At 36.4% G+C, this 17970-nt stretch overlaps 3 protein-coding genes and 1 non-coding gene across 5 annotated transcripts; 2 read left to right on the plus strand and 2 right to left on the minus strand.

Moving 5' to 3' along the window:
* Positions 1-1893: 1893 nt before the first annotated feature.
* Positions 1894-6842, plus strand: LOC109003752 (phosphatidylinositol 4-phosphate 5-kinase 4-like). The gene is made up of 3 exons (XM_018982031.2): positions 1894-3301; positions 4824-5082; positions 6141-6842. The coding sequence occupies exons 1-3, from the start codon at positions 2427-2429 to the stop codon at positions 6321-6323; spliced, it is 1317 nt and encodes a 438-aa protein (XP_018837576.1). The 5' UTR covers positions 1894-2426; the 3' UTR covers positions 6324-6842.
* A 427-nt stretch (positions 6843-7269) lies between these two features.
* On the minus strand, positions 7270-10216 carry LOC109003753 (60S ribosomal protein L37a-1-like). Its single transcript, XM_018982032.2, has 5 exons — positions 10105-10216; positions 9116-9155; positions 7838-7926; positions 7671-7753; positions 7270-7569 (listed from the first exon to the last, which is right to left on the minus strand). The coding sequence occupies exons 1-5, from the start codon at positions 10105-10107 to the stop codon at positions 7506-7508; spliced, it is 279 nt and encodes a 92-aa protein (XP_018837577.1). The 5' UTR covers positions 10108-10216; the 3' UTR covers positions 7270-7505.
* Positions 10217-10292: 76 nt separating this feature from the next.
* TRNAE-CUC lies at positions 10293-10365 on the plus strand. The gene has a single exon. It is a non-coding gene; the product is annotated as a tRNA-Glu (tRNA).
* An 816-nt stretch (positions 10366-11181) lies between these two features.
* Positions 11182-17108, minus strand: LOC109003751 (SNF2 domain-containing protein CLASSY 4-like). Of its 2 annotated transcripts, none has more exons than XM_018982030.2 (4): positions 17012-17108; positions 15004-16871; positions 13942-14100; positions 11182-13335 (listed from the first exon to the last, which is right to left on the minus strand). In XM_018982030.2, exons 2-4 carry the CDS (start codon positions 16828-16830, stop codon positions 11458-11460), a joined length of 3864 nt encoding a protein of 1287 aa, XP_018837575.2. In that variant the 5' UTR covers positions 16831-16871; positions 17012-17108; the 3' UTR covers positions 11182-11457. The 2 variants fall into 2 exon arrangements, with proteins under 2 accessions (XP_018837575.2, XP_035549642.1); XM_035693749.1 differs by having other exon boundaries at positions 16969-17104.
* Positions 17109-17970: the final 862 nt, after the last annotated feature.

The following is a 17970-nucleotide window of genomic DNA, read 5'->3' on the forward strand; positions in this document are numbered from 1 at the left end:
ATATTTTTTTTTTCCTTTTTTCTTTTCATATATTTTTAATACATTTAAATATATTTAAAAAAATAAAAAACACAAATACATTTAAAATCACTTCATTAATCACTAAGTAAAAAAAAAAAAAAAGGACAAGTGGTCAAATAAAGTGGGCAAAGTGGGGAGGCAAAGTAGTGTTTTTCCTTTATTATTATGTCGATAGACGGAATGGTTAACTGTCAACGGGAGCTTCCGTTTCCGTAACGGCATGCCACCGTAAAGGATATCTAGAGTAGGAAAAAGCTAGTTTGCCCATTAATTGTTACCGCTCTATTTGGCTTGGGGGAAAAAAAGAAAATTTATTTTTATTTTTTATTTAATAATTAAAGAAGTGATTTTAAATATATTAGTATATTTTTTTATTTTTTAAAAATATTTAAATATATTAAAAAAATATGAATAGAAAAATGAAAAGAAAAAAAAGGTTACAAAAACAACTATCGATCAAGTAGAGCAGACTATTCTGGGTGGCAGAGTAACCCGACTCATCTAGAGTAATACTAGATACAATATTAAGTTATGCAAATCTCGTGACTCTCTTTTTGAAAAAAAGTAGAATTTACTATAATTCTAAACTAACTAAGGCATGGGATTTACACAACATTTATCATTTTCATATAGAGTAGGCGAGATTTACACAACTTAAACCAATAAATATAATTTCTCATATAACTAACTAGATGCCTTAGATTTCAAATTGAGTAGTTCAAACTTCAAAGACTACTATTCTATATGGTTGGAGAAGTTTTAGAAGTATCATGTGACATTCTTATGGGTGTGGTAAAATATTATAAATACCATGTGATTTATATAAGCAAGACCCAAATAATTGGAATATGACTTCTTTATACTTTTCACCCGTTTTCTTTTAAATTTTACCTTCTAATATTACCTGTCTAAGATTGTTGATGTCTAACACTGCTGATGAATTAGCCACAAAAAGAAAATGAAACTCAAAAGTCAAACCATAACCTTTGATAAATACCTGCTACATCAGTAGTGTTACGTGACTGTTACACATTCAGTAGTTATAAACCATATAACACGTTACGTGGGCGTTACTCTTTTGTTGAGATTTGAAAGTCAAACCAAACCATAACATGCTCTTTTTGGATTTATTTGAAGCTGTATTGTATTTAATATGAGATGAGATGAGTTGAGATTAAAATTAAAATTAAAAAGTTGAATAAAATATTATTAGAATATATTTTTTAATATTATTATTATTTTGGGATTTGAAAAAGTTAAATTGTTTATTTTATTTTGTGTGAAAATTTAAGAAAGTTGTAATGATGAGGTGATATGAGATAAGATGTTTTTGAAAAACAAACAAGACCTAAATTGAGAAATAATATTTACAAATTTCAAATAGATAAGTTTCGTACAAGTCTTTATAAAAAAATAGATCCCATGTTAAAAAAGAATAGTTAAAAAAGAATAGTTTTTCTTTTTTAGTAACATCTATTTTTTTATAAAAAGTATACACGAGACTTATCTATTTGAGACTTATTTTAACATTACTCTATTCGAGACTTGTGTTTGTTACCTTACTTTATATCCTACAAACATTTTACTGGTTTGATAAAAGAGCACAAAGTTAATTGGGACTATTGAAAAGCTTTAAACCATACCTTTTTTTCATTATCAGCCATTGACAAGAAATTGGTAGGTTCATAATTCCTTAGATGACATACTAACTAATCTGGTTTAAACCAGAACTTTGAAAGCAAATCATTCTTTTTTCTCGATCAAGTTGGAGGTAGTGGCATTATCAGTAAATTTATCCAATGCCGGAGGCTTTTTATCATCGGATCCCTCCGATTTCTTTCTTAATTGTCACGGTCACGGTCACAGTCTCACCTCCAAACCTGAGACTTTGTCAGCCCTATTTGGTTGTCTCCCTCAGAAAAAAATTTGAAAAACCAGACATCAATACCTCCGAAACCAGAACCAGGAGCTTACACACAGATTTTCTAACTCCCAGGTAATATCTCTCACTCACTCTTGAGAAGAGAAACCCAACAACCCTTCTAATACAAACACAGAGTTGATGAATAGCATTTTTTTTTTTTTATGTAATTGCATCAGAAAAAAACCTGAAACTCAGCATATCGGTAGAGAAAGCAGAGGCATCGCTTCCGATTTGAAACTAACGTACCCAAGCACTTTTCCTTCTTACTATCCACCATTAAAGAACCTTCAAATCCAAAGCCAATTGCAGAACCCAACAAAGCACCATCACCCACTTCAATAACTCCAACCAAACCAAGCCCCACACCCTCATCTCACACTCCAAAACCCACCAACATAACCCCACCAAAAGGAGTTTCATCATCAACCCACTTCCAGCAATCCATCAGCTTCACAAACCCTTCATTCCTCGCCCCCACAAGATGCCTTTAATGACCCAAGCACCTTCTGCACTTTCCCACTCTCCTACACTGTCCTCTCTCGACAATTATCACCACATAAATTTAAATGTACAATCTTCATCACCATCTTTTCCATACTCGAATACTTCATATACGTTTCCTTTTGCCAAATTATCACTGGCCCTCAAGTTTTTCCGCCACTTACGATGTGCTCCTTTGATACTACGATGTGCTCCTTTGATACGAGCTCGTTTTAGTTTTCTTATTTTCCTTTGCTTACCTTCCCTCTACTTCTTCATCTCCTATCCTCCCCGCTCTTTTACCCTCGACTTCCTTTCTTTCCTAGCTTTCTCCGCTACCCTTTTGATTTCTCTCAATCTTGCACTCCCTCGCCTTCCCTCGATTCGATTGTTCCTTGGTCGGTCGTTCCCAATTACGCTTTTCTCATCTTCCTGTCCCTCAAGGCCATATCAGCCTATTCTTTGGTCAATCGGGTCGAAGCCCAAGATGGTTAAAAGGCCAAATTCGGGATCTTCGGTGAAAGTTTATAGTAATGGGGATGTTTATGAGGGTGAATTCCATAAGGGGAAGTGTTCGGGAAGTGGAGTTTACTACTATCACATGAGTGGCCGGTACGAGGGGGATTGGATTGATGAGAAGTATGATGGGTACGGGGTGGAGACCTGGGTGAAAGGTAGCCGGTACCGTGGGCAGTATAGGCAGGGCTTGAGGCATGGGATTGGGCTGTATAGGTTCTACACCGGCGATGTCTATGCTGGAGAGTGGTCTAAAGGGCAGTGTCATGGGTGTGGAGTTCATACTTGTGTGGATGGGAGCCAGTATGTAGGGGAATTCAAGTGGGGTGTTAAACACGGGCTTGGTCGTTACCATTACAGGTGAATTATCGTGACTTTCGGTCTTCTTCTTCTTTTCTTTTTATTTTTTTATTTTTTTTTGTAATTAATAAAATTTATTCATCCTCATAATTAGGCATAGCCCAATCTACAGATGAAAAAAGAAGCATACAAGTCATTAAAACCATCCCCCTCAAATTCAATAGCCTTTGCCCAAGGCGACTTTTGGTCTTTAATCACCAATGTATTGTATTGGAGATGTATGATTTTTAGCTTATCCAAACTGCAGTGTTTACGAAATTTTAATTTATTGATAAGCACGCCAGTTTTTCTTCAGAGAGGAGTTAATTTGTGTTTTCTCCTCCAGTTAGGATTGTTAAATTGTAGAATCTCGTATCATGGAGTTAGATTTTGTGCCCTGGCTGATTGATTCATTGAAAGCAGTGTACGAAATATGTAATTACATGTCTATATAGGTGGAATTAACATTGAGTAGATGACCCAGATGATATTCTGCACATTTCCTTCTTTTAAAACTTCCCTAATTGAGAATGTTTTTAATAAAGAACATGGCAAGACTGTTTTATTCAGGGCTACAGATTTAAGAGGTAGCTAGTTTAGTGTAACAACAGATCCGGAATCTAGGTGAAATTGTTGCTTTCATTCATGAAATGGATCCTGCACATATTTTGTAGTCTTCCCTGTTTATGTAATTTTGAAAATCATCACTTTCGTTATCACCCACATATATTTTAGAGCCCCCAATGTAAATGTTCTCTGGTTTTAAGCATTCCTACTCTCGACTTCGTGTTCTTCAATTAAGTTTTCGATTACTTAAAATAAAAAAAGCATTCTTACGCTTGACATATGTTAACTGCTATTGCCATTCCCCACACATATTCGTTGAAGGGACTACCCATTTTTTCCTTTATGAGTTTTCACTTTTCTTTTCCTGCTTAACTTGATTATGGTGATTGTCTGAGGTTTGAACTGGTTGCTGAAGTTTTGATGAGTGTTATTTTGTTTACTTGACGAAGTATTCATTTTTTTAACATGCTGATTGCTGAGGGAAAACTATTAGTTGTTTTTTTTGTAAGTAGGTTTTCTACACTGTTGTTAGTAGTAACTAATACTTAATCTTAATTAGTTTGTCTGTAACTACTCAACAGGCGTATTTATTGTCTTAGCTTACTTTGTAATTGACTTTTAATGGCTTCTGAACTGATTGTTTGGTACCTTCTACTGTAGATAAGTTCTTAACATTATGCTATATTTCTACTTGACCTGCCCGTTCTTATCAACATTTTCTGGGTCACAAACACTGAAGCTCTTTGGACCATATTTCAACTGTTGGCCTTCTTTGTTGCTTTTTGTTTGTTTTGAAGATGCTGAATCAGAGAGCTTCATATTTTCTGATACCAGCACCTCTCGCGGAATCCCAGATGGTCAAAGTGCAATACGAGCACTTTTATCTCATCATGGTGCAACATAAATGGATGGCCAGATGCAAATTATAATATGTATGATTGAGCACCTTGCTAATATGCTTTGTATGATAATGTAGGAATGGAGACACATACGCAGGGGAATATTTTGCTGACAAAATGCATGGTTTTGGAGTCTATCAATTTGGAAATGGACATCAGTTTGAGGGAGCCTGGCATGAGGGAAGAAGGCAAGGACTTGGTTTATATACCTTCAGGAGTGGGGAGACAAAATCTGGTCATTGGAAAAATGGGCTTCTTGACATTCCATGCATGCAACTTTCCCATTCCGAATCTTCCTATGCTGTCAACTATACCAAAGTTCTTAATGCAGTCCAGGTATCTGTGGTTTTTTTCCCTTGTGGTGAAAGGATACTCATGCGCCATGAAAAAACATGAAAACTAGAATAATCGTTGTCACTGTTTGCACTCACATCCACTCCTCTAGTTTTATGAGTGGATTCCCCCAAAACTTGAGCGGATGTTCACTCTCTCTCTCTCTGTGCCAATGCCTCTGACCAGTGTTGCCATGTGGAAAATTCCCAGAATAATGCCCCTGACCCTAAGCCAACCCATTTTCCAATCCTGGTCACCAGTGGTAAATGGTTTTAATGATGTGGACAATGGTATGCTACTTTGAAATCAATATCTTTTTTTTGGGGCAATTAAGAAACTCACACATCCCAACTTGAACCATGAGCAAACCCTCTAACCCATTTTTACGAGGGGATGGAATACCATCTGGCCTAAAGGCCATTGGTATTGTTAGATTGTTAATCAGGATATGCTCTGTGTTGTGTGTAGAAATCACCAAAATTGAATGCCAACCATAAAATTCATGTGGATGTTCTGTCAGTGTCCAATCTTGAGAACTTTGAGAATTTTAGCTTTTTGCCTATTTCACCTCCAAAGATGCTCCAAATGGGTGAGAGAGGCAGAATTTCCTTGCTCCTTGCCGGAAAAGAATGTATGGGTGGGAAGGATTTATTTTAATATATATGTTGCTCTACTATCACAATCTCAATTCTGTCCGTGTTAATTTTAGATACAGAATATATCTAGAGGCTAAGCTAATGGGTAAGATTAACATGCTTGCTGAGGATAGAAGTTTTGGTCTCTACCCACTAGCTGACTTGCTAGAAAGAATACAGTTGTGTTATTTGTCTGGTAAAGGTGTATTGGGCGGTCAAAAGGCAGGACATATCCCTGGATTGTGGTGTTAGGTCTTTTATGAAGGAGATTGAGACGATGATATTTGTCAAGATTATGCTTGGTTTGTTTTACAATGAGCTACAAATGGCTGACCTCCCATTAATCGTGGAGACCAGCTTATTAAACGTAGACAACCTTAATTATTAAAGTGCTATCAACTACTAATGGAGGTGTGTTATGAGCAGGAAGCACAGCAAGCTGCTGAAAAAACATTGGATGTAGTAGGAAAGGTGGATGAAAGAGTGAGCAAAGCTGTAGCAGCAGCTAATAAAGCGGCAAATGCAGCAAGAGTTGCGGCTGTAAAGGCCGTCCAAAACAAAGTGCATCTCAATAACGACATTGATGAGAGACCAATTGCTCCTGTCTGATCGATCCTCTGTGACCTTTTTTCGTCAACATCAGCCTTACACTACAAAATGCTTTTACAGCAGAGAAAGCAAGAGAAAAATACAGCAAAAAAATTTACAATTGCATCTGTATCTGTTTCTCTCCTTATTTTGACGGTAATCCTTGTCAGAGCTGCATACGCCAGTTACCTGCTTGGAACCACATTCAGTCACTGGAGTTGAATGGCTGATTGGGGAGCAAACGGGTCAAGCCATTATTTTGGCTTCAGTAACAGCGTACACAAGACATTTTTAAGTTTACAAGTCGAGTAAAAACGGGTACTAGGTTGTCTGTGTATATGTAGTATTAAGGTTTATCTTAGCAGTGCACTCGAGAGAATGGAAATTATTATACGCCATATCTCTCATCCCACTTCTTTCTATAACATTGTAATGATGTGGATGTAATTTTTACTTTCCAAGAAAACAAATAGCAATTAACACTATATTAGCATGTTAATGGGATAACATATAGTATAATTTCCGAGAATACATAAGATTTAAGGTGGGTTTGATAGAGAGTTGAGATAATATATTTTGTTGAAAGTTGAATAAAATATTATTAAATATAAATTTTCAGTACTATTTTTATTTTAAGATTTGAAAAAATTGAATTATTTATTATATTTTTGTATAGAAATTTGAAAAAGTTGTAATGATGAAATAGATGAGATGAGATAAGATAGATTTGTGTATTCAAATTCATCCCAAGTGCTGGTTTAGATTTAGAAATGAGATGAGATATTTTTAAATGAAATATGAAAATTGAATAAAATATTATTAGAATATTATTTTAAAATATTATTATTGTTTTGAAATTTAAAAAAATTGAAATATTTATTATATTTTGTATGAAAATTTTAAAAAATTATAATAATGAGAGGAATTGCTTTCCGAATCCAAACGGGGCCTAAAAAGAACAAGAACATTGGCAGCTACTTGTAGCTTTTAACTCCAGCTTGAAGTCAATAAAATTCAACTTTAAAGAGTGATAACATTACCAGAAACCACTCCGCCACAGAATAAAAATGAAATTCTCATATTAAACTCAACTCCCATTTCGGAAACAACGAAAGGTTAAAATAGTAACAGCCACAAATCTTAAAGTAGATTTTTCTCTAAGGTGCAGATATCCAAAATAAGATAGAATAGTCTGATTGCAGCTCAACTCTCAGTTTGTTCCCTCAGCCTCCGGATGGTGCTCCTTACGGTCACAGCACTAGCAGTGCTGTCAAAAAAACAGAAACAGCCATTGGATTGTTATCTACTAGTGTAAAAAAACGAAAGAAAGAAAGAAAACAGCAGACCATTTCAACTTAGGATTATTACTTCAAAGTGTAGGCACCGCCTGCCTTGACCTTTCCACAGTCTTTGCAGCCCCAAATACCCACAGCCTTCCTCTTCACTGCAAACTGTAACAGGAAAATCAATAATAGTTAGAACATGCCATCTGATAAAAGTGAAAAGGAACACATAAGAACTGATTGACAGCTTACCTTCCCGCAAAATTCACAGAAAAATTTGCTATGCTGACTGACTTCCATCTTCTTAATCTGCTTTCGCAGACTAGCACCATAACGGGTACCTACAATAAGAGGCAACATGCTGTTTTAAAAAATCCCCCTACACAAGACATCCATAAGGTTGGAATAGTATGAATATTTTCAAACCAAAATATTTCTCGCGTGTAATGCAAGTAACAATGAATAGTGCAAATAATATATTTCAATTCCGTTCCGTTCCGGCAGGAATTTTTTGTTCTGGTGTAGTACCCGGTACACTATACATCTTCTTTATGTTTCATTCCAAATTCAGCCCGTTTCGGCCATTTTAGTCAAATTCCAGCCAGAATTGGCATTCCGGGCCCTATTCCGTGCCGGACCGAAATATTCTGTTCTAGCGCTTAATCTAGAATGATCACCAAAATGGAATTTAAAGCATTGATGCAAATTTTCAGCTTACATTCTCCCATAAAGAAACTTGCCTATATATTCAGAAATTTATAAGAGGAAGACACACACACACGCGCGCGCACACATATACACAGAGAGAGCAACTAAATACTGTGAAGAAACAGCACATCCAATTATCAATGACTAGTAGATAAGCTAGGTTGAATTTAACTTCAGTATAACCAAAAGCACAAAATTTACACAGTTAATATAAAGCAAATGTCATAATTTCAACAGTTCCAAATAAAAAGCACTTTGTACTTCAACATTAATGTAGAAACCATTTATCCCCCCTTTTAGCAGTGGTAATATGGTATACCCCACATGCCAACCATGCAGTAGCCCGTAGCTTAAGTGGGGGCTAAAAACAACAAGATCAAAAAGACTAGTAGAAGAGGTTCTTTTCCGACTAGGATAATTGTATGTGAAAACTAAAAATATATTCAAGGATGATATTATAGACTAATTCTCAGTTCAGCCTTACGGCCAGTAAGTAGGAGGCATTTTCAAATCAAGAACACTTAGGCTTCATTTGGTTACGTAGTTCAGATGAGATGAGATGTTTTGTTGAAAGTTGAATAAAATGTTGTTAAAATATTATTTTTATTTTGGGATTTGAAAAAGTTGAATTGTTTATTATATTTTGTGTGAGAGTTTAGGAAAGTTGTAATGATGTGATGAGATGAGATGTTTCGTGTATCCAAACCGGGCCTGAATCAAAATGCAATCTCAAGCTTAGAAGGAAAAATCAATTCTGAGTCATATATGATTAAAAAAGTACAGGTACTGAGCAAATAAATAAGGAAATTGAATGGCACTTACCATACTTTCCAACAATACCCGCCTTCTTTGTTCTCTTGGTCTGCATCATAAAAAAGCATCATTAAATGATTAGTCCAAAGATAGGTCAATAATTTGGATCTTTCCGTCACAATCAAGCATTAACCAGACTAGCTATTAGCTCAGTGAGCTAAAATAGGGGGCTTATGTTGCATAAACTACAGGCCACAAAAATCCTTGGCACCCTATATTGAGCATGTCATGAATTCATAATGATGTGAGCCAGAGAACTGCATACACAGAAAATTTAAAAGCCTCACATTATTAGATATCAAACATGCACCCTGCAGATCGTCAAGGAGTAATGCCAATGACAGGCCCTAACAACCCAAGCCCTATCTCTTTCTCTCTTAAGCACCAACTATGTGCTTAATATTTCCATCTTAAACGCCAAAAGATAAATTGCAGACAATAGATTTAGCTAAAAACCCAACGTGCCTACCAAAATTGTACTCCCTATGATGATCCTACTGATTGAACCCCAAGTAACAGTGGCAACCAAATTCAACAAATGAATAACTGAAGCAAGTTCATGATAAACTCAAACAGAATCAGTGATGGATCATAATGATAATTTCACAGCACATTCCGCATAGCAGCTAATTTTACAAATGAGCGAAACCAACAATACATTATGCATCTGGGACCATTTATTGTCTTGTTCTCTAGGTGCCATAGCATGTACGAAGCAAAAAACGATAAGAGGAAATAACCAAATGAAGGATGAAATGAATCTCATCATTCTTAAAAGCATAGCCAGTATTGGGGAACTTCGTAACAAACCATTTTCTGAAGAAATAAAAACACCCTTAGCTTCAAAATATGTACACATCAAGATAATAAAACGGTGTCAGCAGGAAAATTATATAGAGATTTATTTTTTCAGTCAAACAATCAGAGCATCGATGAACATATATGCTTGGTATAACATACAGCTAGCAGTGAACGAATGCGAGAGAGAGAGAGACTACCATGTTGGCTGGATTTGAAGGTACTCACTGACTGCGAAAGACAAGGAGCGGCTGATTGAGAGCGAGAAATTGGAGAAACCCTAGAGTTTGGGTTCTTGATTCGATTTTATATCTTTAGTCCGTCGTACATTTGAGAAATGTCTCGGTATATATGTTTAATAATATTATGTTCGGCCACAGATAGCAAATCCGTTGTAGTCTAGTTGGTTAGGATACTCGGCTCTCACCCGAGAGACCCGGGTTCAAGTCCCGGCAACGGAATATATTTTTGTTTTAATTAATTGTTAAGCGTTTACATAGATTGCTAAACTCATTTCTCATTCCATCGCTAGGTTTAGGTTGATCCATTTTCTTTATTTTTAAATTTCAAATTATTTTTAAAAATAATAATAATAATCATACAACTTTTGCCTAACAAAAACTCTACATACAATTATTTTTTACGCACTCCACTGATGTAATTGGTTGCATTACTTTTATTTTTAATATAAAATAATTATTTTAACCAATCATATTAATAGAATATATAAAGAATATGCAAAAGTAATTATATATAGCAGAACTCTTATGACTTTTGGGATGATCTTGCTAAACTCATTTCTCATTCCATCGCTAGGTTCAAGTTGATCCATTTTCTTTATTTTTAAATTTTAAATTATTTTAAATAATAATAATAATAATCATCCAACTTTCGCCAAACAAAAATTCTATATACAATCACTTTTTAGCATTCCACTGATATAATTGGTTGCATTAATTTTTTTTTAATATAAAATAACTATTTTGACCAATCACATCAATAGAATATGCAAAAGTGATTATATTTAGGAGAACTCTTATGACTTTTGGGATGATCCAACTCATTACATTATTAGTTACATCCCAAAAGTCATAATAAAGCATAACCCAGAATCACAATCCAGTTCCATAATAAACTACATGCTAATGACTCAACTCATCACACGCACATGCATATAACTTCAGCACAAGATTTCAGCTAATTATCATTCGACAATGCAAATTGAACCATTCATTGAATCAGATCTCTAGAAATTTCTCGAGGGATGAAAATTGATTCTATCACTCCAACAAGTGAATGTAAGCACAGGAGATTACTTCCATTGATATCATGATATGCATCAAGCCTTTGAATAAGCTCTAAATTGTGAAATCCAGTTAATAATACTAAAAGTAGAAGAACTGAGAATCACCAAGTGTCAACTAGGAATGAAACATACCGTTTCCATTATTTATGTTCAGTTTTTACAAAGATTTTCTGGAAGCTTTCTAAATGCCACCGGACACTTGAACCAAAAAGAGAACGATTTCAGCTTCATGGACTAAATGGTGATATCATATAACTGGTCTCTTCTCCAACAAGGTAAATGTCTCAATTAGTTTAGACTCTTTCTGTTGGTATGCTATCTTCTCAAAGATATGTTCAAGTTTCTCATGCTTAACCATCTCTTCCAAAATCTCATCCTGTAGATCAGTAGGTGGGAGTTTCCCCCGATCACCACTCCTGTCCGAAGGAGAGAATACCAACTCAGACAACCAGTCCTTCTCAACTTGACGATAATATTTCTCCTCTTCCTTTGTCCCGAAGACGATGAGATGGTAGACGTACACTACTTTTTCCTGCCCAAGCCTATGCGCTCGGCATATAGCTTGTCTTTCGACTGATGGATTCCATACGACATCCAGTAAAACAACCCTTGAAGCCCCAACCAGATTTATACCTTCAGAACAAGCCCTAATTGATGCAAGTAACACCCTTACTTCACTTGTTGGATCATTGAAAACGTTAATTGAGGACTGGCGCTGCTTTACATCTAGCTGTCCATCCATATACAACACCTCATTCCCTTCAGTCCAATTAAAATGAGATTTAAGCTGGTCCATTACAAAGATCAACGGGTCAAGATATTGGCTGAAAACCAAAACTTTTTCATTCATTGCTTCACTGAGTCGGATGAGTTCCATTAGAAACTTTGTTTTTACTCCAGCGTCAGGATTTAATCTTTCTAACTTAACCCTGTCAGAAGGAAATTTTTCTTCCCCACATTTGAGCAAGAGTGAAGGATGGACAGAGATCAAAGACTCGTAGTACTCAAATTTAAAATGGTTAGTCAAAGCACGATGACAGAGTTCATCAAAAAGGCTCTTCTGCAGTTGGGCTGGCTGTAATATAACCACAGAGTCCCTCAACCCTGGAAGTTTTTCTTGTAGGATGGAACCTTTGTGTACATGTACAAATGGCTCGATCATATCTCTAACCTTTTTCAGTTTCTCACATCTCGTTCTATCATCAGTGGCTTTGGCAATGGAACTTGTAAGAGATCCCCATTTATGTCTTATGTTTGCGAACTGTGGCCTCGCCAAGCAGAGAGTATTATATAGCTCATCAAAATTATTTTGAAAAGGAGTTCCTGAAAGAATAATGCGCTTTTCCGTTTTTATATTTGATAATGCCTGAAGGATATTACTGTCGGAATTTCGTGGAATGTGTCCTTCATCAAGGACAACTAGACCAGGAAGCTCAAGAAGGACTTTCCTGAGCTGAGCATGTTCAGTATTTAGCCTTACTTCACCCTTTCTCTCAACTTCTCCAGTAAGTTGAGCAAACAGTTTGTAACTTATCCCCAGAATACTTCTATCCATTTTCCAAGAATATAACTTCAAGATACGGATATCTCTTTGGTCAAGATGTCCAACTTGCCTCACAATGTAGTCGGTCAACCTACTTTCCTTGCCAGACAACTCCGACTTGTTCAGATTGTGAAAAGGGATGTCAAACTTCCATTTATGAAACTCCTCTTCCCATGTCAGTAGCATGCTACAAGGAGCAACAATAATAGGCCTGCATGATGGATAGAACTCCATGTATGTTTGGAGAAAACCAATGGTTAAACGAGTTTTCCCTGTCCCAGGTGCATGAGAAATAATACACCCATTTCCACCATGAAATGCTGTTTGGTTTTCCAACTTATCAACGTAAATTCCTCCAGCTATGTTCTTCCAAATAAATTCAAAACCATCACGCTGGTGTGGATACATACTACTTTTTATACCAGGAACGATGTCCCACACTGTGCCTTCAGCATGAGCTCGGGTATCACAGTCAGAATAGGAATCACAACCAGAATATTGAGAACCAAACTCATTGAAGATGGAGTGGTTCATTGCTCCTCCAGAGTCCCTCCTGTCTAATTTTCCACAAGAATTTGTACTCTGAAACATGCAAAACCACATTAAAGAAAAGAACAGTATTCTGATGCAATATTTTTTTTATAAGTTCTGAAGCAAAAATTCTCTATCCTCAAGTTGACAAGTACTGAAAATCATTAGAGCTGGTAATCACAACTCACAAAAATTTTTGAAAAAATTTTGACACAAATCACCGCCCCTTAACCTTATTTAGAATCATAATTCTTATTATGGTCAGTGCAAAATGCAAATCAACATGTGCCAAGTTACTTCTGTACATATAGAACTCTGTGTGTGTGTGGGCAGGCGTGTCCTACGAGGTAGCATCACTGAATATTTTCGTCCAGTATAGTCCTTTCCAATTCAAACAAGGAATTCCGTTATCAAGTCAATGCCCATACCATGTGTCCTGCTAGAAATCAATGTCTTGTATCCAAGTGTGGCAGGGAACTTTTAATTTAGAAGTAAATGTAGCAGAGAGTTATCTTATATTTATTTGAATTCAAAATTCCACTGTCATTATACATTAAACCATCAAAATATACTAACGTAATTATATCTCATGGAACAGAGGGAGAGAGTAGATAAACTAACATAAACAATCTTGATTATTAAGATTGCATGACTTACAAAAGATGGTAGAATATACTTGATCTCCATTTTCACATATGAGCAAAATGCACATCTAAGTCCAACTTGTTCATCAAGAATAAGTCGATGATTCCCTAGGTGACAATGGGTAGCTCTATCAATGTCATCTTCAGGAGGAAGGGCATCTTCATCTTCAACCTGTTGGTCAACATCTAACCTTTCAAGTTTCATTGAAACAAATACACAGATGAGGTGCTAAAAAATCCCAGGTGGGGCAAACAGAAAACCAAAAAAGAAAGATCATCTAGATTAGAAAATTGAAGAGCCTGTAAAGATGGTCATCATGTGTGCAAATAAGGCCAGGGGAAGGGCCACTTGAAAATAATACCAATAAATGTGCAAGTTTTAACCTCATTTTCCAAACACATGCTTTAGGCAGTTTGTGAATTTGTTTAACCAGAAAATTTTATCATCCATGGTACTATGTTCATTTTCAAATCATGTCAACAACATAATTCCAGTTATATTAGAATCTGACAAAATAAATAGGAAACCAGCCTACCTATTATGTGGCAGACATGTCTTGGACATTTCTAATGGCCCAAAAAGACTTTTCACCTACTGTGAATGCCGTGTCCATGGACCAACAGAATTAGCAAGGATGAGAATTTGTATGCATAAGCAGTATAACAAATTTTGGTATTGGAATTTGATATGCATGTTCCTCAATACCAGGATGCATAGAACCAACCAGATATACTGACTAATCTGTAAGCCATGCAAAACTTAGTCCCGACTCTTGGTTATTGGCAACAATGTATATCGTGACTATATCAAAACCAAATACTCATATTCATAAGTTCACCAAAACAGAGGTCTTTTACATATCATACCCATTCAGTATTTTTTGATAGCCAAAATAAATAGGTTTCCTATAACGGATCATTGGTTAATCGATTAAATAAAACTATGCAGAACGGAAAGGAAAGCAAAGTTCCTGCAGCGACTCATAAAAAGGTTTAAAGCAATATATGAAAGAATAGAATGAGTTGAAAAAAACAGTATTGTTTCTTGGCCTGTTCCTTCACAATACCACCATACCTTAGCAGAATCGACTGAACCAATTTCACTAGCTCTGAGAGCAAGCTCAAGCTGAGCCCAAAGTTCATCCATTTCTTTCTCGTCTTCTGATTTCTCTGGTGGATTCGACTCCTCAATTCCAAAAGTGAACTTCAGTGGTAGAGTTGTCTCGGCAACTGGTGGATTGCTTTCATCTCTGGAAGCTTCGTCTCTAGAATAATCCAACTCTTCCAGAGGAAATTCTCCCTTCTCCAACATGGAATCTACAAGAATCTTCATAAAATCACAACTCTTTACCAAACGGATACATTTTCCCTCGGTGGGCATCCTCAGCTTGCCTTTGTTAGTCTTGCACTTCTCTCTCGTAGACACAGCTTTCTTAACGCCGAGATAAGTCTCATCATCACTCAAATCATCTTCATTCTCGTCATCACTCAAATCATCTTCATTCTCGTAATCAGACCCAACTTCCCCTTTATCACCACTATCATCACTGTCATCATGCCCAGAAAAAGATTCCATTTCCTCCTCATCAAGACAAAAAGGGCGACTTAAAGTTCCGAGCTCCATTTTCTTCTTTCCCCATTTTGAGGTAAAATGCGAACGAGTTCTTCCGGCCACACAATCGAACTCTTTACTGGGGTTAACAGAACAGCAGCCTTTGTCATTATTAATATTGCTATCTTTGTCGTTTTGAGAATTAAGCAACATATCTAACCCATATTTTCTCTTCTTGAATCCATTGTCGATTCCCCTTGGCCTTACCCTCTCATGATTTCCTCTATTCTCGTTTTCCTCGTAATCTTCCTCTTTCTCTTCCTCTTCAGCCCTGCTATCCGAGCTCAATGCTGCAGAATTATCACAGCTTTCCAATTTCAACGATATCTCAAACCCATCTGAATCAACTGAAACAACATCATCCCCGCCATCCTCATCCACATTCCTTCTCAATCCATCAGAGACAATATTGCCATCACCATCCTCGTCCGTATTCCTTTTCGAACCATCTGAATTATCCGATGCAGCATCAACACCACCATGCCCGTCTTCATTCCTTTTCCACAGTCCTGACCGTGACCAAGTCCTGTCATCATCAACATCCTCAATTTCATTCCTTTTCAAAAATCCTAACCGTGACTGAGTCCTGCCCGTCACACCGCTACTCTTCCTGTCAGAAAAAATTAAGCAACCACTCTCAACCTTTCTTTTCAACGATGAAATCATTTCATCGTTATCCCTCTTGCCACTGGAATGTGGACTACCGCATTCATTCACATGTTTCCCTCTCAAACCATTCCCATCGTCAACTTCAATGCAAACAACACCCTCGTCTCCCTCCACCCCTAATTTCAAGCTTGAACAATTCGAGTTTAACCAGTCCAAACCTACCCCTTCACGCAAAACAACCATCTGTTCGTCACTATCATCCACCATAATCTCCTCTACATTGTTCATTCCCTCAAAACCTGTCTTGGAGTTTTCCTCATTCTTGAACCCCATACTCTTCCTACCCACAAAATCCCTCGATTCAGTTCTGCATCTTTCAACCGAATCATTCACGTGAATCTCTTCCACACTGGCTTCCTCACTTCTATCAGACACAGAAACAGTCTCAGTCTCTATCTCCGCTCTACAATTAGTCCCTAATCTCAGAGAACCACAAACCCCTTTAATATTATCCTCCATTAATTTCTTCCGATTACCTCTACTGGGTCTGCGGGAACTGTACGAGTCAACCCCATTATTCTCCTCCCTTTCGTTCTTTCTCTTTTGCTCGGAGTACTCCTTGTAAATTAGGGCTTGCTTTTGCCTAGTTCTCTTCGCTATCGGCAAGCTATAGTCTATCATTGCGCCTCAACAAAAAGACGCAGTCTTTCAAAACACAAAGCCTACAGCAAAAAAAAAAAAAAAAGAATACGAACCCGAAATAAGACATCAGTCACCGAAGAATAAAAAAGCACGCATATTTATACAACAAGTACATACATAGAAAACGTACAGAGTACGTCCGATTCAGGGAGAGAACTACCTTCAACAATCAAAGCCCGAGTTCGAGAGAGATAACCCGAAGAACACCGAGACGGAACAAAAGAGAACGACAGAGAAAAAAGAGAGAGAAAAAGGGCGCGAAGCTTGCATGCAAACAATGGTGAAAATGAATTGGACTTTTGGCTTTTCCCTTCCGACTCAAGGACTTTAAGCTGGCAACTAGAGTCTACCGTCTGTCTGAAAAAACTTTTACTTTGTCTTTTTGTCTTTATGTACGGAATTGTCAACATTGCCCTTCAAACTTGGTGCCTGTTTCTACTTGGACCAGACGATCGGCGTGAGAATGTTGTCTTTTGGATGTTCCATGCCCTGCGAACCATCCTTTTTAAGGAGTGCGTGGATTATCCTGTCTATAATTAATTTTAAGAAATTTTATTCATTATTCTCTCACTATATATTATATTTTAAATAAAACAATTGATTTAATTATACTTTTCATGATGATATGAATCATATGATCTTTTTTTTTTTTATAAAGATCCATATAAAACTTATATACTTGGTACTTGTTTAAATTATTATTCAATTTTAAAGTCGGTCTTATTTTTTGTTTTCTTTTTATTTTATGAAGTTCATCCTTTTAAGTTTTTTTTTTTTTTAAAGAAAAAAAAATTAAAGGGCAAGTGCATTTTTAAGTCAGCTGCCCATGAGGAGCTTTCTGCTTTCTGGCATTAACTTTTATTTTTTCTTTTGAACTCTCTGGATTAATGGAGTTATTTTCAATTTCTTAAAAGATAAATAAGTTTTCAGTTGGGTTTGTAGATCCTAATTTATTGTTGCAGCGGCCCGACTTGACAATCTGATCAAAAAATGATTCGTTGTGATTTTTTTAGTGGATTTTCAATGAAAACTTTTGGCACTGTTTTTCTACTAAGGAAGCATCAAGACAGGAAGTTCACTCGACTTTCAGCTTGAGCAAAGATTAGACAAAAAATTTCA

Source organism: Juglans regia, chromosome 9 (genome assembly GCF_001411555.2).
Source record: "Juglans regia cultivar Chandler chromosome 9, Walnut 2.0, whole genome shotgun sequence".
In the NCBI taxonomy this organism is placed as follows: Eukaryota; Viridiplantae; Streptophyta; class Magnoliopsida; order Fagales; family Juglandaceae; genus Juglans; species Juglans regia.

What these genes read in the sequence shown, in the direction of transcription:
- LOC109003752 (XM_018982031.2), top strand. Translation starts at nt 2,427, where the DNA reads ATGCCTTTAATGACCCAAGCACCTTCTGCACTTTCCCACTCTCCTACA. An exon ending in CTTGGTCGTTACCATTACAG is followed by an intron (nt 3,302 to 4,823) that starts GTGAATTATCGT and finishes ATGATAATGTAG; the next exon opens with GAATGGAGACACATACGCAG. An exon ending in AAGTTCTTAATGCAGTCCAG is followed by an intron (nt 5,083 to 6,140) that starts GTATCTGTGGTT and finishes TGTTATGAGCAG; the next exon opens with GAAGCACAGCAAGCTGCTGA.
- LOC109003751 (XM_018982030.2), bottom strand. Translation starts at nt 16,830, where the DNA reads ATGATAGACTATAGCTTGCCGATAGCGAAGAGAACTAGGCAAAAGCAA. An exon ending in GTTCAGTCGATTCTGCTAAG is followed by an intron (nt 14,101 to 15,003) that starts GTATGGTGGTAT and finishes GTTGACCAACAG; the next exon opens with GTTGAAGATGAAGATGCCCT. An exon ending in AGTATATTCTACCATCTTTT is followed by an intron (nt 13,336 to 13,941) that starts GTAAGTCATGCA and finishes TGCATGTTTCAG; the next exon opens with AGTACAAATTCTTGTGGAAA.
- LOC109003753 (XM_018982032.2), bottom strand. An exon ending in TCTGTGAATTTTGCGGGAAG is followed by an intron (nt 7,754 to 7,837) that starts GTAAGCTGTCAA and finishes TTCCTGTTACAG; the next exon opens with TTTGCAGTGAAGAGGAAGGC. An exon ending in GGCGGTGCCTACACTTTGAA is followed by an intron (nt 7,570 to 7,670) that starts GTAATAATCCTA and finishes TTTTTTTGACAG; the next exon opens with CACTGCTAGTGCTGTGACCG.